This window comes from Neovison vison, chromosome 9, assembly GCF_020171115.1.
Source record: "Neovison vison isolate M4711 chromosome 9, ASM_NN_V1, whole genome shotgun sequence".
NCBI classification, from domain to species: Eukaryota; Metazoa; Chordata; class Mammalia; order Carnivora; family Mustelidae; genus Neogale; species Neogale vison.
The window spans coordinates 61,941,673-61,963,267 of record NC_058099.1 but is presented as its reverse complement, the minus strand read 5'-3'; the positions used below and the strand labels follow the sequence as shown (position 1 = coordinate 61,963,267).

General features: G+C 36.6%; 1 protein-coding gene across 1 annotated transcript in view; it reads left to right on the top strand.

Moving 5' to 3' along the window:
- The window catches only part of UHRF2 (ubiquitin like with PHD and ring finger domains 2), an 84,758-nt gene that overhangs the window by 7,954 nt on the left and 55,209 nt on the right, over positions 1–21,595 (top strand). Inside the window, exon 3 of the mRNA XM_044265704.1 lies at positions 9,900–10,159. Within this exon, the coding sequence (XP_044121639.1) occupies positions 9,900–10,159 (260 nt within the window). The remainder of the gene's footprint in view (positions 1–9,899; positions 10,160–21,595) is intronic.

Genomic DNA, 21,595 nt, shown 5'->3' with positions numbered 1-21,595 from the left:
TAAACCATTACCAGCATCATGCTTAATGGTGGGGAAAAGCCAGAAGCATTCCCATTAAAGACAGGAGCCAGACAAGAAAGCAACCACTTAATGCTGTTACTTAACATCTTTCTACATAATGGAGATAGGCAGGACAGCAACAAAGTAGAATTATTGGAGAAGGCAAAACTATTATTTGAGAGCATAAGTGAGCACAAGCAGGAAAGAGAAGTAGGCTCCCCACTGAGCTGGGAGCCCAACTCAGGGCTTCATCCCAGGACCCCAGAATCATGACCTGAGCCAATGTAGACGCCTAACCGAGCCACCCACATACCTCCAAATTTAGAATTCTTAATATTGAATGCCCACTTTCCTTATTGTCTACATTGATACTACCCCTTTGAGTAACCAGTATTTTCTGTGTTGTTTTCTTCTTCTTCTTCTTTTTTTTAAGATTTTATTTATATGAGAGAGAGTATAACAGTGGATTGAGGGGCAGAGGGAGAAGTAGACTCCCTGCTGAGCAGGGTGCCCAGTGTGGGGCTCGATCCCAAGACTCCAGGATCATGACCTGAGGTGAAGGCAAACACTTAATGGACTGAGCCACCCAGGTGCCCCTCTGTTTTCTAAATAAATTTGTTTTAGAACAATTTGAAATTTATAGCATAGTTGGGAAGATACATATATCCAACTTCTGGTTTGCCCTGTTAACCAATACTTTACATTAATATGATACATCAGTTAAAAGTGAACCATATCTTCTTAGATTTTATCTAACATCCTTTTTCTGTTCCAGAATCCCATCTAGGATACCATATTATATTACATTAGTGCTATACTAAATAGTTGTTGAATCTCCTTAGGTTCCTCTTGGCTGTGACAGTTTTTCAGACTGACTTTGTTTTTGAAGACCTTGACAGTTTCGAGGAGTACTGGTCAGATATTTTGTAAAATACCCTTCTATTAGGATTCATCTTGTTTTCCTCATCATTAGACTGGATTTACATATTTTTTGGAGGAAGACCACAGAGGTAAAGTGCTATTTTTATCACATTCTATCTAGGGTACAAACTACCAACATTCTATGTGCTAATTATACCTTAGGTTTTTACATCAGTAGTAACTTGCTGTACTGTTGATGTGAACCTTAATCACCTGGCTGATGAAGTAGCATTCGTCAAGTTTCTTCATTGTGAAGTTACTCCTCCCCTACCCCTTTTTCACATTATATTCTTAGAGATGAAGGGCCCATATGCAGCCCACACATAAGGAGGTGGCTTGGTTACAACTCTCCTTCTTGAGGGCAGATTATCTACAAAATGTACTGGGAATTCTACATGGGAGATTTGTCTCTTTGCCCTCATTTATTCAGTTAGTCATTCACATCAGTAGGGATATTTTTCCGTGTCCCTTTGATATACCTCCATTATTGTGGGCGATTTTCATTGCTTTTGTTAAAGCACTTTCAGGCACTAGAAGATGCATCAGGATCATCTTAGTTATTTCTTACCCCAGCCCTAGAATGGTATTAGAAACCAAGATCTAGGGTCTAGGTATGTTCCTTACTACTACAGATTCTTATCTATCCCTGTATCTCCAGTATATAGCCATCTGTATATTAAACTTACATTATTTTAACTTTCTGGTTAAGAGCAGTAGTTCAGAAGCTGCTGCTTTTGACTTAATATGTTTTAGGCAGTGCAGGCATGAATTTATTTTCAAAGAGGGCCAGCTTATGTATCTGTAGGTCTGGGCTGAAGGTTAAGCAGTTCTAGTCAACCTAAATTCTTTCTCTTTAGCCCGGGTGCCTGGGTGGCTTAGTCAGTTAAGCAGTTTAACTTTTCGTTCCATCTCAGGGTCATGGTCTCAGGCTGTGTGTTGGGCTCTGCACTCAGCACAGAATCTGCATGAGATTCTCTCCCTCTCCCCCACCTCCTGCTGACACGCTTGAGCTCTCTCTCTCAAATCCTATTTAAAAAAAAAAAAAAAATTCTGTTGAGCGGGTATCTCCATACCCTGCCATCTCCACCCTAATTCAAAAAAGCATTAAGAGAAACTACGACTCTTAGCAGATCTGTGCTTTTTTTTTTCATTATTAGCACTTCGACTAGCAACTACTTCTAGTACCTAACTTGTTAAAAAAATGTTTATTTTTGTTTTTTAAAAGATTTTGAGAGTGAGAGAGCATGTAGGAGCAGGGGGAGGGACAGAGGGAGAAGCAGATTCAGTGCTGAGCAGGGAGCTTGACACAGGGCTTGATCCTAGGACCTTGCACTACCAAAGTCAAAGGCAGACTGTGTTACCCAGGTACTCCTGTTTTTGTTTCATTTTAAAGCAGATTTTATTGGGCAGCCTGGGTGGCTCAGTTAGTTAAGCGACTGCCTTCAACTCAGGTCATGATCCTGGAGTTTGAAGATTGAGTCCTGCATCAGTTTCCCTGCTCAGCAGAGTCTGCTTCTCCCTCTGACCCTCTTTCCCTTCACCTCCATGCTCTCTTTCAGATAAATATAATCTTTAAAATAAATAAGTTATTCTATTTCTAGGATGACCCAGGAGTGGTTTTGTTTTGTTGTTAGGTTGTTTTGGGTTTTTTTAAAAAGTAGGCTCCATGCCTAGCATGGAGCTCAACAAGCCTGAACTCACTACCTTGCGATCAAAACCCAAGCTGAGATCAAGAGTCAGGTACTTAACCTACTGAGCCACTCCGGTACCCCTGTTTTACTTTGTTTTTAAAGTGATCTCTATACCCGTTGTGGGGCTTGAACTCACAACCCCAAGATCAAGAGGCACGTGCTTCTGACTCGTTGGCCAATCACCTCTCTGATACCTCACTTTTTGAAGAACCTTTATATCTCATATTAATATATATAGCACAGAGGTTAAGAAAATTAGCTTTGTCATCAGACATGCTTTCTTTTTTTTTTTTAAGATTTTTTTTTTTTTTTAAGATTTTATTTATTTATTTGACAGACCGAGATCACAAGTAGGCATAGAGGCAGAGAGAGGAGAAAGCAGGCTCCTGGCCAAACAGAGAGCCTGATGTGGGGCTGGATCCCAGGACCCTGGGACCATGATCTGACCCGAAGGCAGAGGCTTTAACCCACTGAGCCACCCAGGTACCCCATCAGACATGCTTTCAAATTCCGATTCAGCTTCTCCCCATTTGTAAAAATATATTACGTTTTATATTATCTTCTTTTCCTCATTTAGAAGCATGCATGAAATCTGGAACTTAAACTCTGAAAAGGCTGTATTGTTGTTTGTAATGTTTAATCAGAGCTGCATTTAACTTATTAGTTGAAGAGGCTATCAGATTTATTTTTTTAGATTTATTTGCCTTTTTTTAATGAAGCTCAGTAATTGTCATAGGTATTTGAAATTTTCACTGATTTTTATTTTTTGAGAGCAAGAGTGTGCATGGTTGCACATGAGAGCACAGAGAAGGAGAAGCAGACTCCCCCACTGAGGAGGGAGCCCAACTAGGGCTCAATCCCAGGACTCTTGAGATCATGACCTGAGTCAAAGGCAGATAGATGCTTAACCAATTGAGCCATCCAGGTGACCTGATTTTTTTTTTTTTTTTAACATAGAAGTGCTTATTTCTGGATAATTCATCCATTGGATGGATATTTGGTTATCTTTAATATATTTGTACTAGATATTAGAGATGGGAGGATAAACAAATCTTACTAGCTATTAAAACTTACCTTTGGCTAACCTGAAAACACTTAGAAACTGCTACTTTTAAGTTTATTTGTTGTGAATGTTTTCCTTTGAGCAAGTCTGTGACTACTGTATCAAAATTTAATTTGTTCCTAGATCACTAATATTGGGAGGTTTTGTTGTTTTTCTGTTTGGTTTGGGGTTTTTTTGTTGTTGTGTTTTGTTTTGCCTTTATCTTGAATTCCTGCTTATGTCATTTGTGCTATGTAAAGATTTTCCTTTTATAGATATAGGGCTTTCTATAATTAAAATTGCTTTATGGATGAGCAAACAGATTTGGAGCTTTTACTTTTTGCCTAAAATTTTCCTTGGCCTTCATGTAAGTGGATACAGAAAGTGAATTTTCAAGTCAGTACTTCTCAAAACTGGCATAGGTAAACATTTAAACACTAAAAAATTCTAACATTTAAAAAAATGTTTAAATCTATTTTTTTAATAATTCTCTTATTTAAAAAATAGAATTTTAAACTGAAGTTCTTGTCCACCATAATTCTTGTTTTGTGCTATTTGAGGTCTGAAATGGACCAAATGTTGCTCAGTTATCTTTTCATATGTTGTAAGAAACCGAGTATGTCATTATCACACTCAGAGGGCCTGTGGAAGATTGTGCAGAGCCTGGGTACATCCCTTTCTGTGGTCTCTGGGGAGGTGATTTTCTCAAACAAGGTGGACTTTTGATATCTAAATAGTTCAATTCTGGTTTTGGATGTATAATCTTTGAATGACTCACAGCAGATCCTACTGTTGAAATGACTGTCATCTTGGCCTAAATTCTAGAATGAAGATAAATAAGGCTTTAGAGTTTAGATAAGTTAACTTTTTTAGATAAACTTTTTACATGTATTCTGACGTTCGTTATAGGAAATAAAGGAAAGGGGAAACCCCTCAATTACTAAGTGAAAGTCATGGATATTTTAATATCTCCTATCTTTTATAACACAGCGCAGCTGTGCTTCCTGATTTGGTACCTTTTTGATTATGAAACATAATAGACAATACAAAAAATAGAGCTTAGTGAAATGGGAAGTCAGTGTCTGTAAATACCACCAAATTAAGAAATATAAAACAGTATCCCAGGAACTTCCCATGGGCCCCCTCTTTTCTCCCTAGTTATAACTAATACCCAAACTTCTGAGTAGTTATTTCTTCACTTTTTATTAACTTGATCCCGTCATTACGTCTTAATAACCTTTAATCTATGTGTGCATCCTTTATTTTCTCTCTTAACTTTATGTAAATGGAACCACGTTGTATTTTGATTTGTAAATTTTAGAAAAAACATGAGAGTCATGTTCTAATTCGGAAATCTTGGTCAGCTTAGTTGCCGCTTACAGGTGTGTATCCCTTGAGGACTCTAGTTTCTTTTGTAACTCATTGGAAAATAAGGACTTCGTATTTTAGTTATTAAAGGAGGTAATATACATAACAGTAAATTACTAATATTGTTACTAAGAAGACTATGGTATTAAGACTATACTGAGACTTAATGGGTCTTAAAATTGTTCATATGTCTCCTTAGTGGAAGGAGACAGTTGTTTTCATCTGTGCCTATGCTTGGCACATCATATGGATTTAGTTACCTAATCTCTTAATACACAGTAAAGTATGTTATTGTATAAAGAAGTTGAGGCTGAGACAGGTTAAATAATTTCTTCAAGGTTATACCTAGTAGATGATAAACTTAAATCTAGGTTATCTGCAGAGCTGGTATAGGGTTTTTGTTATGTGTGTATGTGTGTGTACCTAATTTAGGAGCTAGTTCTTAAATGAGAGAGCTGGTATGTTTTAAATGGAATGTATAAAGTACTTAGAAGTATTCCTGATATAGTAAGTTCTCCAGTATTTGTTGGTATTTCATTTTTTAATGATTTCTCCTTGTCTCCCATACTTTTTTTTTTTTTTAACTCTCACCTACTCGGATATGGAAGATTCTTCTCTAAATGTGGCTATATTTTTTATATGAATAAATCCAACTCTTCAGCTAACATTTATGTGATTAGATTTGTTTTTAACTTGATCTCATAACTTCAGCTCAAATACTCCAACCCCATTAATTTTTTTCCTGTATCTTACAATTTGACATCTTTGGGAGAGGTATTTTCTGGCTAAGGATGGACGACTTCTTTCTAGAGACAGTGGTAAATATCCATTAGCGTGAATACTTGATCATAGGGTAGTTCTATTTTTAATTTTTTGAGGAAACTTGTACTGTTTTCCACAGTGGCTGCACCAGTTTGCATTCCCACCAACAGTGCAAGAGGGTTCCTTTTTCTCCACATTCTCACCAACACTTTGGTGCTTCCTGTGGTTTTGATTTCAGCCATTCTGAGAGGTGTGAGGTGGTATCTCCTTGTAGTTTTGATTTACATTTCCCTAATGATAAGTAATGTTCAGCATCTTTTCATGGTCTATTAGCCATCTGTACGTCGTCTTTGCAGACATGTCTATTCATGTCTTCTGCTCATTTTTTAACTGGGTTATTAGGGTTTTGGATATTGCATTGTATCAGTTCTTTGTATATTTTGGATACTAACCCTTTATGGATAATGTTATTTGCAAATAACTTATCCCATTCAGTAGGTTGCCTTTGAGTTGTTTCCTTTGCAGAAACTTTTTATTTTGATGTAGTCCCAATAGTTTGTTTTTGCTTTTGTTTCCCTTAGGAGGCATATCTGGAAAGAGGTTGCAATAGCTGATGTCAGAGATGTTACTGCATGTGCTCTTCTCTAGGTTTTTGATGGCTTTAGGTCTCACATTTAGGTCTTTAATTCATTTTAATTTTATTATTGTGTATGGTGAGAGAAAGTGGTCTAGTTTTATTTTCCATGTGGCTGTCCAAATCTTCAACACTGTTTGTTGAAGAGACCATCTTTTTCCATTGGCTATTTATTCCTCCTCTGTTGAGGATTGACCATGTAATTGTGGATTTATTTGGTTTTTTTCCTTCTATTCATTGATCTGTGTGTCTGTTTTTGTGTCAGTACCATACTGTTTTAATTACTGCCACTTTGTGGTAGAACTTGTAATCTGGAATAGTGATACGTCCAGCTTTGTTTTTTTTCCAAGATTGCTTTGCCTATTCGAGGTCTTTTGTGGTTCCATACAAATTTTAGGATTGTTCTAGCTCTGTGAAAAATGATGTTGGTATTTTGATAGGGATTACATTGAATGCGTGGATTGCCTTGAGTAGTATAGACATTTTAACAATATTCTTCCAACCCATGAGCATGGAATGTCTTCCCACTTCTTTATGTCATCTTTAATTTCTTATATCAGGGTGTTATGGTTTTCATAGTACATGTCTTTTATCTTTTTATCTAAGTTTATTCCTAGTTAATTTTACTGTTTTTGATGCAGTTGTAAATGGGATTGTTTTAATTTTTCTGCTATTTCATTATTAGTGTATGGAAATGCAACATTCTGTACATGGATTTTTGTACCTTGCGACTTTACCGTGAATTCATTTATTGCTTCTAACAGTTATGTGGTGGAGTCTTTCAGGTTTTCTAAATATAGTATGTCGTTTTCAAATAATGAGAGTTTGACTTCTTTCTTACCAATTTGGATAGCTTTTTAATTTTGTCTAATTGCTGTGGTTAGGGCTTCCAGTGCTAAGTTGAATGAAAGTGGACATTCTTGTCTTGTTCCTGACCTTAGGGGAAAAGCTCTCAGTTTTTCACCATTAAGTAACATGTTAGCTGTGGGTTTTTCCATATAAGACCTTTATTATGTTGATATGTTCCCTCTAGACCTACTTTATAGAGTTTTTTTTTTTATCATAGCATATCATAACTTTATATCATATCAGTGCAGTTCTTAATTTTCAGCTGGATTACTATGAGATCAAAGAAATTACCATGGCAGTATCCTGTTCTCATGTTATTCGTGTAAGTTTAACTATCCTCTTCTCCATATTCAAAATCCAGGCTTTACAAAGGATCTTTAATCTCTTGCATGCATTTTGACCCATTCAATTTTGATGTAATTCAGTATGTCTTTGTAATGTGCAGAATCCTTTTTTAAATTTAGAAGCATTTTTTTCCCACCCAGTTTATATGCATTATCATGTATGGTCAACTAGAGAATTTGCAATTCTTGTTTACAGTTGTAAGTCCAAGGTTGTTTTACTCAATGCCCTATCTTTTATGAGATAGTAAGTTCTCTTTTGAATCTGCAATGGAATATTTTCAGATTGCCTTATGTTTCTGTTACCTATTTTAGTATCAACTGTATGCCCTCTATTCTCTGCTATAATGAGTGCAAAGTGCTACATAAAACCTTACATTTTGATTTGCTGTGAAAGAGTAGTCTGTTTATTCTCCCAAGTATGATCAACCTTCACATTGGTTATTTTTTGTTTTAGCTAATGTTGCCTGTAAGAAAGTGTCTTTAGGGGCGCCTGGGTGGCTCAGTGGGTTAGGCCTCTGCCTTCAGTTCGGGCTGGGGTCTCAGGGTCCTGGGTTCGAGCCCTACATCGGGCTCTCTGCTCAGTGGGGATCCTGCTTCCCCCCTCTCTCTGCCTGCCTCTCTGCCTGCTTATGAGCTCTGTCAAATAAATAAATAAAATCTTTAAAAAAAGAAAAAGAAAAAAGTATCTTTAAACTTATCAGTGACTGTTAGGAAGAAAAACACTTGTGTCCATTTAATGCATAGATTAATGTATGTAATATATACTGTGTTTCATCTCTGATTTTTATCTTTTAATACCTTATTTCATCACTTAACCTTTGAAGTTCCTGTTTACCTATCTTGTCATCTTCTCATCAGTCTTCCTAACACAATGGCAAGAACATAAACCTCAAGGTTGATGTCTGCAAATTCTAGCTTTACATTTCATGAGCTTTCACTTGGAGCAAGTTAACTTGTCAGAGTTTTTAATTTCTTATCTTGTAAAAGAGGAATTATTAAGCTTGTTAGAGTTCAACAAGCCTAAAGAGAGACTTGCATAATATATGGATGTTTAACTTTGGGTATTAACTCCACCCTGGTCCCAAACTATACAATCCATCAGAATTCTGTTGGATAGGGGCGCCTGGGTGGCTCAGTGGTTTAAGCCGCTGCCTTCGGCTCAGGTCATGATCTCAGGGTCCTGGGATCGAGTCCCGCATCGCGCTCTCTGCTCGGCAGGGAGCCTGCTTCCTCCTCTCTCTCTCTGCCTGCCTCTCTGCCTACTTGTAATCTTTCTCTGTCAAATAAATAAATAAAATCTTTTAAAAAAAAAAAAAGAATTCTGTTGGATAACTTAAGTGGTCTCTAATACCCTCAGGAAGAACTAGCTTGATTAGATGATCATCTTGTATTAATGAGGTCTTTTTTCTTTTTTTATTTTTAAGGGCTTTAAAAAATGAAAAAAGCTGAAGGGGGTGGTCTCTAGGTCTCTTGGTTATTGCTCTTGAAAGAGCCTTACCTTTAGACCAATTGCCTGATTTTTTTCTGGAGAGGTTTTGTGTATGTTTGTGTGTTTTATTTAACCAGCTTCCACATTGTAACTCTACTGATACACATGGTTTCTAATGCACTGTTTTCCTTTTGTCAGATTGCATGTTTTAGTTCTGGATTATCCACTAGACTTGAATACATCTATTTTACATCTTTGCAGCTCTGTTCTCTTTATTTTCTCCTTTGAGGTACTAAATAATGCATTTGCTAGTGAGTTATTAACTGGTGATAGAACTTGCCCCATTTTTTATAGATGGGTTTGCTGGATTCTTCCCCTTATACATTTTTATAATTCCCCATATTCAATTTTTTTCTGCTACTTAACTGTTTTCTGTTAGACTGACTATAAGTTATCTCTAGGATTCTGAAGAAATTAAGCAGATCAGTAACAGCCACAATATTAGGAAGCCATAGATTTTCACTAAGTGACATTCTTATTTAATGACTTGCTAGAACACTTAGGTACACAAGAATGATATTTCTAAAAGTCTAATGTAGGCCCAGGCAAGGAGTAAAGAAAATGCCTATTTCACTGAATGAAATTAGAAGGAAAGTTAATTTTCATAATAGTAAATAACAGATTTGACAGTATAATCCAAAAAGAATAGTTTTGATCTAATCTTTCTAATTACTTTAAACAGGAATAGTTGTAAATGTTGTTAACCGTGATAACTCTCAAAATAACTTGAGTTACTAGTATGGTTTTTGAAGCAATAGATGAAATTAAGCTTCATTAACTAATTTTAAACTCTTTTTAGGTAAATGAATTGGTGGATGCCAGAGATGTCGGCCTTGGTGCTTGGTTTGAAGCCCGTATACGTAGTGTTACTAGAGCTTCTGACGGACATTCACGTGGCAAAACTCCACTGAAGAATGGCAGTTCTTGTAAAAGGACTAATGGAAATGTAAATCATAATTCCAAAGAGAACACAAATAAATTGGACAGTGTACCCTCTACGTCTAATTCAGACTCTGTTGCTGCTGATGAAGACGTTATTTATCATATCGAGTATGATGAGTAAGTGCTCATGCTATTGAGGACTTCATTCATATTTTTGTTTATAGACACAAAGCCTTCCATTTCAAGATTGTTTTCAAATATTAGACTTTCTGAAGAAATCTTTTAGGGGTCATATTCAGTCTGTTACCCTTTTAGTGGTTCTAACAAGGGCTTCTTAATGTTCAGTCATCTCTGGCTCCTAAGTGGTTTGTTTTTGACATCCTAATGCCTGGGTTAAGTTAGTGTGTGTAAGGGTTTCTTTGTCTCTTCCTCTATGATCTAGTTTTTGGGTTTTTTGTTGGGGGGGGTTGTTTGGGTTTGGTTTTCTTGGTATTTAATAACATGTAGAGTAGTATAGCTATTAGGATGAAGTTGAAATGCTTTTAAATAACTTATTGAGAAAATTCACATACACAGTTTACTCATTTAAAGGGTACAATTCACTGTTACTAGTGTGTTCACAGGATTGTACATTACCACAAACCAATTTTAGAACATTTTTATCCCCTCCCCACAAAAAAACCCATACCCAGCAGTCACTCCCTTTCTTGTCTTCTCAATGAAATGTTTTTAGATGTTCTTTTTCAAAATTTATTTTATTTTTTAAAGATTTTATTTATTTATTTGACAGGGAGAGAGCGAGCAAACATACATGAGCAGGGGCAGAGGGAGTGGGACAAGCAGGCTCCCTGCTGAGCAAGGAGCCTGATGTGGGACTTAGTCCCAGGACCCTGGGATCATGACCTTAGCCGAAGGCAGCCGCTTAACCGACTGAGTCACCCAGGTGTCCCAAAATTTATTTTATTTTTTTAAGATTTTATTCATTTGTCAGAGGGAGTGCATGCAAGTGGGAGAGGCAGGCAGAGGGAGAAGCAGGCTCCCCTCTGAGCAGGGGGCCAGATGCCCATGCCAGACTCAGTGCTGGGATCCTGGGATCATGACCTGAGCCACCCAGGTGTCCCGTTTTTAAATGTTCTTATGAAAACCGTATTAAGAACTTGCCTTGAGGGCTGAAATTTCAAAATTGATTTTTTTTTAAACGTTTTCAAAATTCAGTATAAAAGTTACCATTGGGGCAGATTTAGTATTTATTCAGCACACTAAAGGAACTTGTTATCACTCAAATGATAACCTTAATATGCATGGAAAATATTAGGCTACCAAATCTTGATCAAATATAAGAGCTCAAGATCCTAAAATGGTTTTAATATCCCCCCCCCCGCCATAAAATCGTGTAAAAGACTTTGTGTTAACCCAGATTTCCAGGATGCCTAGAAAGGGGTCAAAGGTAGATCTCATTAGCCATTACTTTTCTGATACTTCCTATGGTGTGGCTAACTTGCCAACATGGCTTATTTCAAATGAGACCTCATACAGTGAATAGAGTATCATGCAACCAACATGTTGAATGAATATTAAGATCCAGAATTGGCCAGAACTGGCAATATTGGTAAATTGAGTCTGGGATAGAAAGGGATTAGAGTTGGTGTGTTGACAGTAATCCGTCTCTGAGTTTGTGAATGTGTAACAAAGACTATTGAGGACTGTAGCTCTCTGTATATCTGGTATCAACAAGTAGAGTTCTTGATTTGCTTTGAATTTTATTTCTTAGAAAATAGAAGAAGAGTTATTTGGTGAAAAAAGTATTTTATGAAATATCACTGTGAGAATTAGTATAATCTTTAAACGGTAAGTGAACTAAGGCTTATTAAATTTTTAACAAGTTTAGGGGACTCGGTTTTGGAGTGAGACTTTCAAGGGATAGGCCTGAGTTTGGTGTAATATTAGGGCACAAATCACTATACCTAAGCATGTATTTGGCGGTTTTTTTGTTTGTTTTTAGAAGGAGAAATTTGTCTTGATTAGAATAAAGGTTAATAAAAGAGTCTAAATCCAACATGCATGAGAAGACTAAAATTATTTTTCCTAAATACTTTTATGTGATAGTATTAAATGTTTCACAGCTGGCAACTTAATGATAGCTGAACTGTCTTTGAGAAATAAAAGATGACAAAAGCTTAAGTGGTAGGTGAATGTCATTCACATCTTCAAAAAGAGAAAAAGACTATATAAAACAAAGTATAAAGTAAAATAGATGAGCTTTTGTATAAGAGTCTCAAGGAACAGAATGCTGAAAAGAATCATGACTTAGAAAGAATCATGACCCAATATGGACCTAACAAATCTTTCAAAGGTTTGTTCATTATCGTTATTGGAAAGTAAGTTAAAAACTGTAGTAAAGTGCCTGTTGTTCTCAATAAGTTAATAAACAAGTTCTTGATTCTTGATTCCTTCGATAGAGGCTGCATTGAGGAGTGCTGTTTGACTGTGGGGGTTTTCTTGTTTTATTTTGTTGTTTTTTGTTCTTGTTTTTGTAAACTCCAAGTGAGTCAATAGAATGTGGCTATTAAGTAGTTATATTGTAAGGATGTTTTATCAAAAGGTAGCTGGAATAATCAGGGGAATGTTACTGTTGTACTGAGCTGATTATTCCCTACTTGGAATATTATTTAAGAATACCAGCAGGACCTGGTGTATCTTCAGAGTAGAACCCAAAATGTAAAATTATGATGAAAGAACTTAGTATTTAGTTTAAAAAGACGTGGATCATGATAGCTTTCACATTTTAAAAGTTCTGTGTAGGAGAAAGTTCTTTACAACATAGGTGGTAAATTTAGGATAACCTAAACTTCAAAACAGTCAAATCTCTGAAGAGAGAATCATCTGCCCTGAAGAGTGAGCAGTAAACAAGCATTGGCCATCTTCAGTCATATAGTTAGCGAGATTAGTTAGAGATACTACATTGCAAAGAGAACTTATAAAATTTAAGTGATTGGATTTAGTGACCCCTTAGATTAATTTGTACTTCTGCAACAGAAGTTCTCAGTTTTTTTGGACTTAAGCTTACTTAAATAGGCGTTAAGTACTTAAAAGCTACCATCCCATTCCCTTTTTGTACTAAGTGTTATCATTTCCCTCAGTGAACTAACCTCATTTCTCTCCTGTTAGAGTAAACTGAAAGTAATCTGCTTAATTCATAATCATATCTCCAAACCTCTGAGTATAATAATATAATTTGAGCAGGCTGTCATTTAGCCAGGGCAGAGAGGTATATGGGACCAAGGAACCCCAAAAAGCCAAATAAAATCTTGTGGTAGACAAGGTTCTAAAACATAAATTTGTTTTCCTAATCTTTATTTTTCCTTCAAAAATTAAAGATTAAAACCTTGTAAATTCATAAACAGATTGAGATTTATCTGAAATATTTTAAGATTTAAGAGTTTTACTGTTTGTAAGGGTTTTTTTGTTGTTATTTTAAGATTTATTTGAGAACACGTGCAGCACTAGTAGGGCGAGGAGCAGAGGGAAGGGGAGAAGCAGACTCCCAGCTGAGCAGGGAGCCCAACTCAAGGCTTGATCCCAGGACTTCAGGATCATGACCTGAGCTAAAGGCAGACACTTAACCACCTGAGCCACCAATGTGCCCTCTAAAGGTCCCTTTTCTGTAGATTCTTTGATGGACATAGACTGAATTGTTGAAGGTTTCTAGTGAAGATCTAGTAGTTCATCAGTCATAAGGCCTAGATTAGGCTTGTCCGTTTTATGGTTCACATCTACTGCAAATACGTCAAAGTGCCTGGTACAAAGTAGTAGTTGTGGGGGTTTTCTTTTTCTAATTGCCGTTTGATACCACTTATCATTTACCCTTGTCTTAGCAAGGGCTTTGTATTTTTAGAACTCAACCATTATGTCATAAGTACTTAGGAAAAAGAGTTGGTAGTAGGAATATTAAATTTATACTTAAGAGATTTAGATTCTGAGAAATTCTGAAATCTTCTTTAAGGTGTGGTTTTGTTTTGTTTTGTTTCGTTTTGTTTTGTTTTAAAGATGTATTTATTTATTTGACAGACAGAGATCACAAGTAGGCAGAGAGGCAGGCAGAGAGAGAGGAGGAAGCAGGCTCCCTGCTGAGCTCTATCCCAGGATCCTGGGATCATGACCTGAGCCAAAGGCAGAGGCTTTAATCTATTGAGCCACCCAGGTGCCCCATCCTTAAGGTTTTTAAAACGTACCTGGTTAATGGGAATGTACAACATGGCTGTGAGGAGAGCTGCCATTTTTCCTCCCAAAGCCATGATTACCCGGGAGAGACTATGCCTGATGAAAGTGTATTTTTAGTGGTATTTTGGGCCAAAAAAGGGGGAAAGGGATTCAGAAGTGAGCAAACATCAGGGTAATACAGGCAAGTATAAATCATGAAATGGTTAAGCAGTCAAGAGAAAGAACGTGAAGTTTTCCCTTATTTCAGAGTAAGTTTGTACTATATACTTCCAAGCTTTCTAAAAGTTGTATTTATTTCCATTAACTGCTCTCTCTCTATAGGTAAGTTATTTAAAGTTTAACACTTACAGTCCTGAACATCTAAATCCATAAGGATGTGACTGTCATCTTTAAGAGTAAACACCCTGATGATGACTGAAGGTTAAAAAGTAGACTTGGAAAGGACAGTAATTTCTTAAGTGTTTCTGGTAGGTTAATATCAAGGTAGTATGTGTATGGCATAGCTTATGACAGTTTAGATTATGTTAAATCTTGGATGCCAGATTCTGATGTATCTTCTTACATGGATGACCCGTGATCTTTAGCCCCAGTGTTAGCTTCATTAACTCCCAAATGAAGATACCAAGGTTAATAGGTTTTTACCAAAGGCAAAATCTATTAAATGTTCTGACTCCAGAGCCAAGAGTTAACCAATATGCAGTGTTAACCTCTCAGCCTAAACTTGGTACATGGGATTGATAGTAACCTATGATTCTGTTGTCTTCAAAGGTCAACCATTTTGTGACCCTAAAGACTTATTTAGACTTAGCCTGGGATTTAAAGCAGGCAGCGAACATCCAGCTTCTGTTGAGTTTAACACGAGGTATGTAAGCAACTGAGCCCACAATACTGAATTTAATCTTGACTCCTTATTTGGCTGCTTTTATCAGCAGATAAGGGCTAAAAATCTTACCCTGCTTTTGTATTAAGCATCATCTGTTCTCAGTAGATTTGGTTTAGATTTCTTTTACTTAGCCTGACTAGTGTGTTTCAACTCTGGGTACCCATTAATTTTCTAGGACTTCCCTCAAGAACTTCTAGTATGATTGTGCTGTGGTTGAGAACAGCTGCTCTCAGACTAGTATGGTTCTCTGTATATTCCTTGGGCAGCAGCATCAGCATCACTTGTTAGAAGTGTAAATTTGGGGTCTCATGCCAGATGTAATGAATCAGTCTTGGAGTGGCCCAGCAATCTGTTTTAATAAGTCCTCTGGGTGATTTCTGCTGCACGTTTCATATTTGCAGACCACTCATTGATAACAGCTAGTAAGGCTGGGGCAAAGGCAATTGACAGACACCTGCTACTAAACAATAGTATGGGAAAGGGGGCCGATAGAAAGGCCAAAGGTGGTATGTAATATCTGAGGAATCTGACTGTTTTTCCTTATTTTGCAGATGTCTAGGTGGTTTGTGGCTTGTTTTTTCCCATTTTGTTTTCATATAGACAAAATTACTAGAAATAAGTTTCTTTCTAAAAGAGATATTTCAGTCTAGCTAAATTATCTGTATGTAACTTTGAATGAGGGACTGTTTTTCTACTATGCAGTCATTATCTGTACTAGTTTTGCATAGAAAGCAAAGTCAATATGTGTTTATGGAAAATTGATGTTTATGAGGTGTTGGTAAATTCATGAGTGGGGGAAAAATACTCTGTAATGGTCGAATATTTGTTCTGAGACTAATCCTGGTTTTCCTGTTAAATTAAGCTCTAATTTAACTCTATTAGGCTCTAATCTAAACAAGCTTAATTACACAGTTGGTCCTTCTAAGAACTTTCTGAATTTGATCTAGGGTTAAACTAGATCTCAATCTTCCCTGATGCCTTCTTGCATTTAAAGTTCACAGTGCACCTTTACTTAGTCTTTATCTTTTTCCTTTTTTTTTTTTTTTTTAAGATTTTATTTATTTATTTTGAGAGGGAGAGAGAGGGAATGAGAGAGAGAGAGCGTGAGAGGGGAGAGGTCAGAGGGAGAAGCAGACTCCCGTCTGAGCAGGGAGCCCAACATGGGACTCCATCCTGGGACTCCAGGATCATTACCTGAGCAGTTGCTTAACCGACTGAGCCACCCAGGCATCCCCTTAGTCTTATAGCTTCGTGGAGGAGGGTTTGTGCTATGGTGAGTGCTATGAAGTATGTAAACCTGACGATTCACAGACCTGTACTCCTGGGGCTAATAATACATTATATGTTAATTTTTTTAAAAAGTCTTTTTTTTTTTTTTAAAAGATTTTATTTATTGTATTTATTTGTCAGAGAGATAGAGTACAGGCAAGCAGAGGCAGAGGGAGAAGCAGGCTCCCTGCAAAGCAGGAAGCCTGATGTGGGACTCGATCCCAGGACGCTGGGATCATGACCTGAGCCCAAGGCAGCCGCTTAACCGACTGAGCCACCCAGGCGCCCCCTGCCCCCCCCACCCCCCCGAAAAAAGAAGTCTTATAGTCTTGAATCCCATACAAGGTCAAACGAGTGAATTTAGGAATACTATTCTTGTTGGTAATTTTTTTCTTTACTTTTTTTTTTTCCACGATTTTATCAGAGAAGAGAGAGTGAAAGCACACCCAAGAACCTAAGCAGGGAAGGGCAGAGGGGGAGGGAAAAAGAATCTGATTCTGAAAGGGACTCCACACTGAGCACAGAGTCTTACTTGGGGCTTGATTCCACAACTGTGAAATCATGACCTGAGCCAAAACCAAGAATCTGACATTTAACCAACTGAGCCACCCAGACGTCCCAAGTGATTTGCTTTCTTTCTTTTTTTTTTTTTTCCAGTGATTTGCTTTCTTTACTGCTTTATTAAACTTAGAAGTCTCATGTAGAGATCTTGATTTCTAAATTTTAGCTCATTTCTGTAAATAGAAAAGTAAGCTAGAAAACACCTGATTGGATAAGGAAGTGTATATGTAAAGAAGGAAAATGGTTTTGGATGTTTGGTTTTTTTTTTGTTGTTTTGTTTTGTTTTTTAGCGATTTTATTTTTAAGGAATCTTCTATACCCAACATGGGGCTTGAACTCACAGTCCCAAGATTAAGAGTCACATGTCCCACCAACAGAGCAGCAAGGCACCCCTTATATCTATATTGTATGTTAAGAATGAGTATTTTCTATAGTTAGGTGAAGTTGAAATCTTCAAACCTGAGTAAATGTTAGCTAAGAGTCTTTGTAATCATATGCTCTGTAGTGTTCCTATTAAAATAGAAAAGTCAGTTTACCTCAGATACAAATGTTTTTGTTTTTACTTTTTAGTAAATTATTGCAACGTATTCTAAAAGTGGCACCTGGGTAGCATAGATGGTTAAGCGTCTGCCTTTGGCTCAGGTTATGATCTCTAGGTCCTAGGATCAAGGTCCTCATTGGGCTCCCAGCTCAGCAGGGGGTCTGTTTCTCCCTCTGTCTCAGTTTCTCTATCTCTCTTTCTCCTCTCTCGCACTCTCAAGTGAGTAAAAATCTTTTTAAAAATATTCTTTATAAAGTATAGTAACCTAATTTAATAACTATATAGTGCCTGACAGTATTATTTTAGCAAGTACTTTACCTGGACTGTTTTTGTAATCCTCATAAAAATTCAGTGAAGTGTAGGTATTTTTATATGTTAAAGTGGAGATAACTGAGATTTAGAGACGTTTTAACTTGCCTGATGGACAGCTAGTAAGCGTTAGGCCCCAGTTCACAAAAGCACATACTTAGAACCATTCTACCATACTATAATTTTGAAAGAAGCATGGTTATAAAATAAAATAAAACATCTATATGTAGCAAATAAAACATCTATATGTAGCATTATTTACATAATTAAAAAAATTTTTGTCTCTCTAGTTATGATGATTTTGCGGAACAGATACCTTCAACCAAAGGTTCTTTTTGTCCATAAGTGCCTGTGTGCCTTTTTTTCTGTGGGGAGAATCCATAGCTCATTAATGGTATATGACTTTTTAAATCAAATAGTTTAAACTGCTGCTTTTAACACAGTGTCAGGGCTCTACCACGGGACTGAGTCAGATGGAAATGTCCTAACATCACTTAGGACTTAGAGTGTAACTTATGCTAAACTATAATTAAAAGCTCATCTGGCAAGTATCTTAGTATAATGTTGTCATTGCTTTCAGCGTTCTTTAAGATTTTTCAAGCTATTCTCGGCCTGTGTTGTATGTCTTTGAGTAGCCTTAATTATTGCATATAGAAGTCATTGAGCCAATTCTGAATAAAACAAGTGGTATTTTTAGATAAAAGTTCTTTTTTCTATAAGGTAACAAAACTAATTTTCTTGACTGTATTGATGTACTGATCTGTTTCTGAAGGAGTCCCCGAAATTTTTTTTAAAGATTTTATTGTCAGAGGAGTAAGTGTGTGTATGAGCTCAAGTAGGGGGAAGAGACCACAAGCAGGGGGAGTGGCAGGCAGAGGGGGAAAGGATCCACTGAGCAAGGACCCTGATGTAGGACTCTATCCCAGGAGCCTAGGATCATGGCCTGAGCTGAAGGCATATGCTTAACAGACTTAGCTACCCAAGTGTCCCGAGGAGTCCGAAAAATATTTTAAGCAATGTCAGAATGTAATGATTTCTGGGTTTTGATGGGAGAGAAAGAGTGGCAGATTTCTTTTTAAATCAAGTCAGTGTTCTGTTGATTGTTGAGTATAGACAACAAGAATGAGACATTTAATTTCAGAACCCACATGCAGTAATCAGTCTGCCCCATTGTTACTTGAATGTTACTAATGTATTTACCAAAGACTTCAAATATTTCTTCCAGCTTTCTCTGACATGCCATGTTCTGAGTAGATCATAATCAAAAGGAAGGTGGAAGAAGTTAACTGTGGCTTTGTCATTGTTCTTCTATTGTGTTATAAGATACTTAGTGCCTAAAATAATGACTCTATGGATTGATTTCACCTTTTCAAATGTATACATCCTCCCTTTACATCCATGTTTCTGAAAAGGTTGGACAGCAGCACTATAGATTCATGGGGAAAGATGTTTAAAGTGTAGATTCCAGAGGGACCCCAAAACCCTTGGTACTCCGACAGGGGGTACTCCTGTGTTGGGTTGGGCTTGGGGCAAGGCCCAAGAATCTGCTTTTCGAGTAAGTACCCCCAGAGATTTGTTAAGAATTCAGAGTAGTAGTTATTTTATAGTTCAAGCATTAGAATCAGAATTTGGTTTGTTAAGTTTTTTTGTTTTGTTTGAACTCCTGCAGCTTTGATTTCCTCATGTGTAAATATCTACTTGACCTGTTTTTTTCCCTAATAATCTTGAAAAATACCCCGTTAATAATAGAATCAAACTTTCTGCATTTCATTGATTAATAAAGCCAGGTTGGTAAATACTCTTAAATAAAGTTTCATCTTTGGCATAGGTATTTTGTAACATAAATATGTTGTTTACATTATTAAAGCAGTTATCTACAGTTGTTAATGTGTTATAGGAATGAGATTTATTTCCATGCCTACTACAAGCAGTTATAAATTAATTGTCTGAGGATGCTTTACATTTAAGGTGTGAAACTTAGTAGTGTTATCTATTAGAATAAATGCTTTTTGCATGTGGTATGACATTAAGGATTTGCTAAACTAGAACATGCCTCCAGGTGAGTGGTGTTCTTACTTAAGCATATTAGCTCCAGGAAGCCATCCATATTTTGAAGGAAGGTTTCGTTAATATTATTTTGCTTAATAAAGTTTGAGTCTAAAATTAGTATGAGCCTACAAGCCACCTAAGGAGACGTAGTTTACTATTTATAATCTATTTTTGAGGAATAATGCTTAGTTTCCCTGAGATTTACTTCCTTAGGCTTTATTCAAGGATTGTTTTGTCAGTTGAAAACAGTTGGCTTTGGCCGAGATGTCACATAGTTAATATTAATCAAAAGCATGTACTCCAAAAGATAGTTCTAAAAGCTATCCAAATATTTGGACCAATGAAAATGTTACTGAAAAACTTAAGCTTTGGGATTTTTTAAAATTTTAATTCCAGTATAATTAAAATGTTACTAACTTCAAGTGCACAATATAGTGATTCAGCAATAAGCTTAGGGATATTTGAGGGTTATCTGATTTTGTCTAAACTCTAAAGGATGCAAAGTACCTAATTATAATAACTTACATTAGAATAACCTTGACATTAGGTTCTGAGAACAGGAAGTCATAGTATAAGAGAAGGAAGAACCCTAGTTTCATACTTGACATAGGTTATAGGATTGGCCCTCAGCACCATGTAGGTAAAGTTGGCCTTGATAGATTCCTAACTCTCTGTATTTCAATCTTTGAGGATATCTTGAGCCTGGTTTTGGAAGTTATTCAAGGTTCTAACACTTTCCAAAATATTTCAAAAACAAAACGAAAAAAAAACCAAAAATATTTCAAATAGTCTCCTACATAGTTTTGCTCAGTGCAAATGCTTAAAGAAGTTAGTTGCTTGGACCAATTTGCAGAGGTTGTCCTCCACTATACATTAGACCTTATGGGACTGGGAGAATGCTGTGTTGGGGACTCCCTGTACTTAAATTGAATACTGGCATAATTAATAGTTGAACTGACTACAGGTTTTTTGTTTTTAACATCAAAAGCAATCTTTAAAAAGCCTTTATTAGGTCTTCATTGGATTCTGTGGTTCTACTTAACTAGTTAAAGGACAAAGAAGAGACATAGCAAAATCAAGAGGATCTTTTCAAAATACAGTGGTCATAGTTTATTATAGTTAAGAGCCTTAGTTATTTAAAAGTCAGCTTTTCTATTTAATAAGTTGCATGCCTTCAAACATTTGTAGTCCTGGTATATCCCAAATACATCAAAGTTTGAACATGGTACCTACTCAATGAAAACTTGCTTTTTTACTGTTTTAGAAATATGTACCCCAAGTTGCTAGAGTACCTAGAGCTCCGAGAGTACAAGGTAGAGGAAATAACTGCCGTGTTCCTGAAGGAGAATAGCAGCAGAGTACCAAGGATAAAGAAGTAGGAAATAATGGTTACCTGAGGGTACATTATTGTGGCTGGAATGTAGTAGGTACAGGGTATGTAGTAAGTGAAACTAAAAGGCTTTCATTTAAACATGGATGAGGAAGATGTCTGTTTATCTCCAGTCCTTCTTAAACCTTCCTAGAAGACCATAAAAGAGTCAATGCATAAACCCCGCCAAGGATTAAAAAATGACATAGGAGACACACAAAAGACAGAAGAAAAGACACAGAAAAGAAAGCAAGGAACTTTTAGAAGGTAAGAAGCTAATGCGTAAATGGTACCTAACTTAACAAGTCAGAGAAAACTGGAACCTAGGAATGAGAAGCCAACAACAAGCAACTAAACTGGCATTGAACAACCTTTGAAAGACTCGGGCCTTGGATTTACCAAGTACCTTGG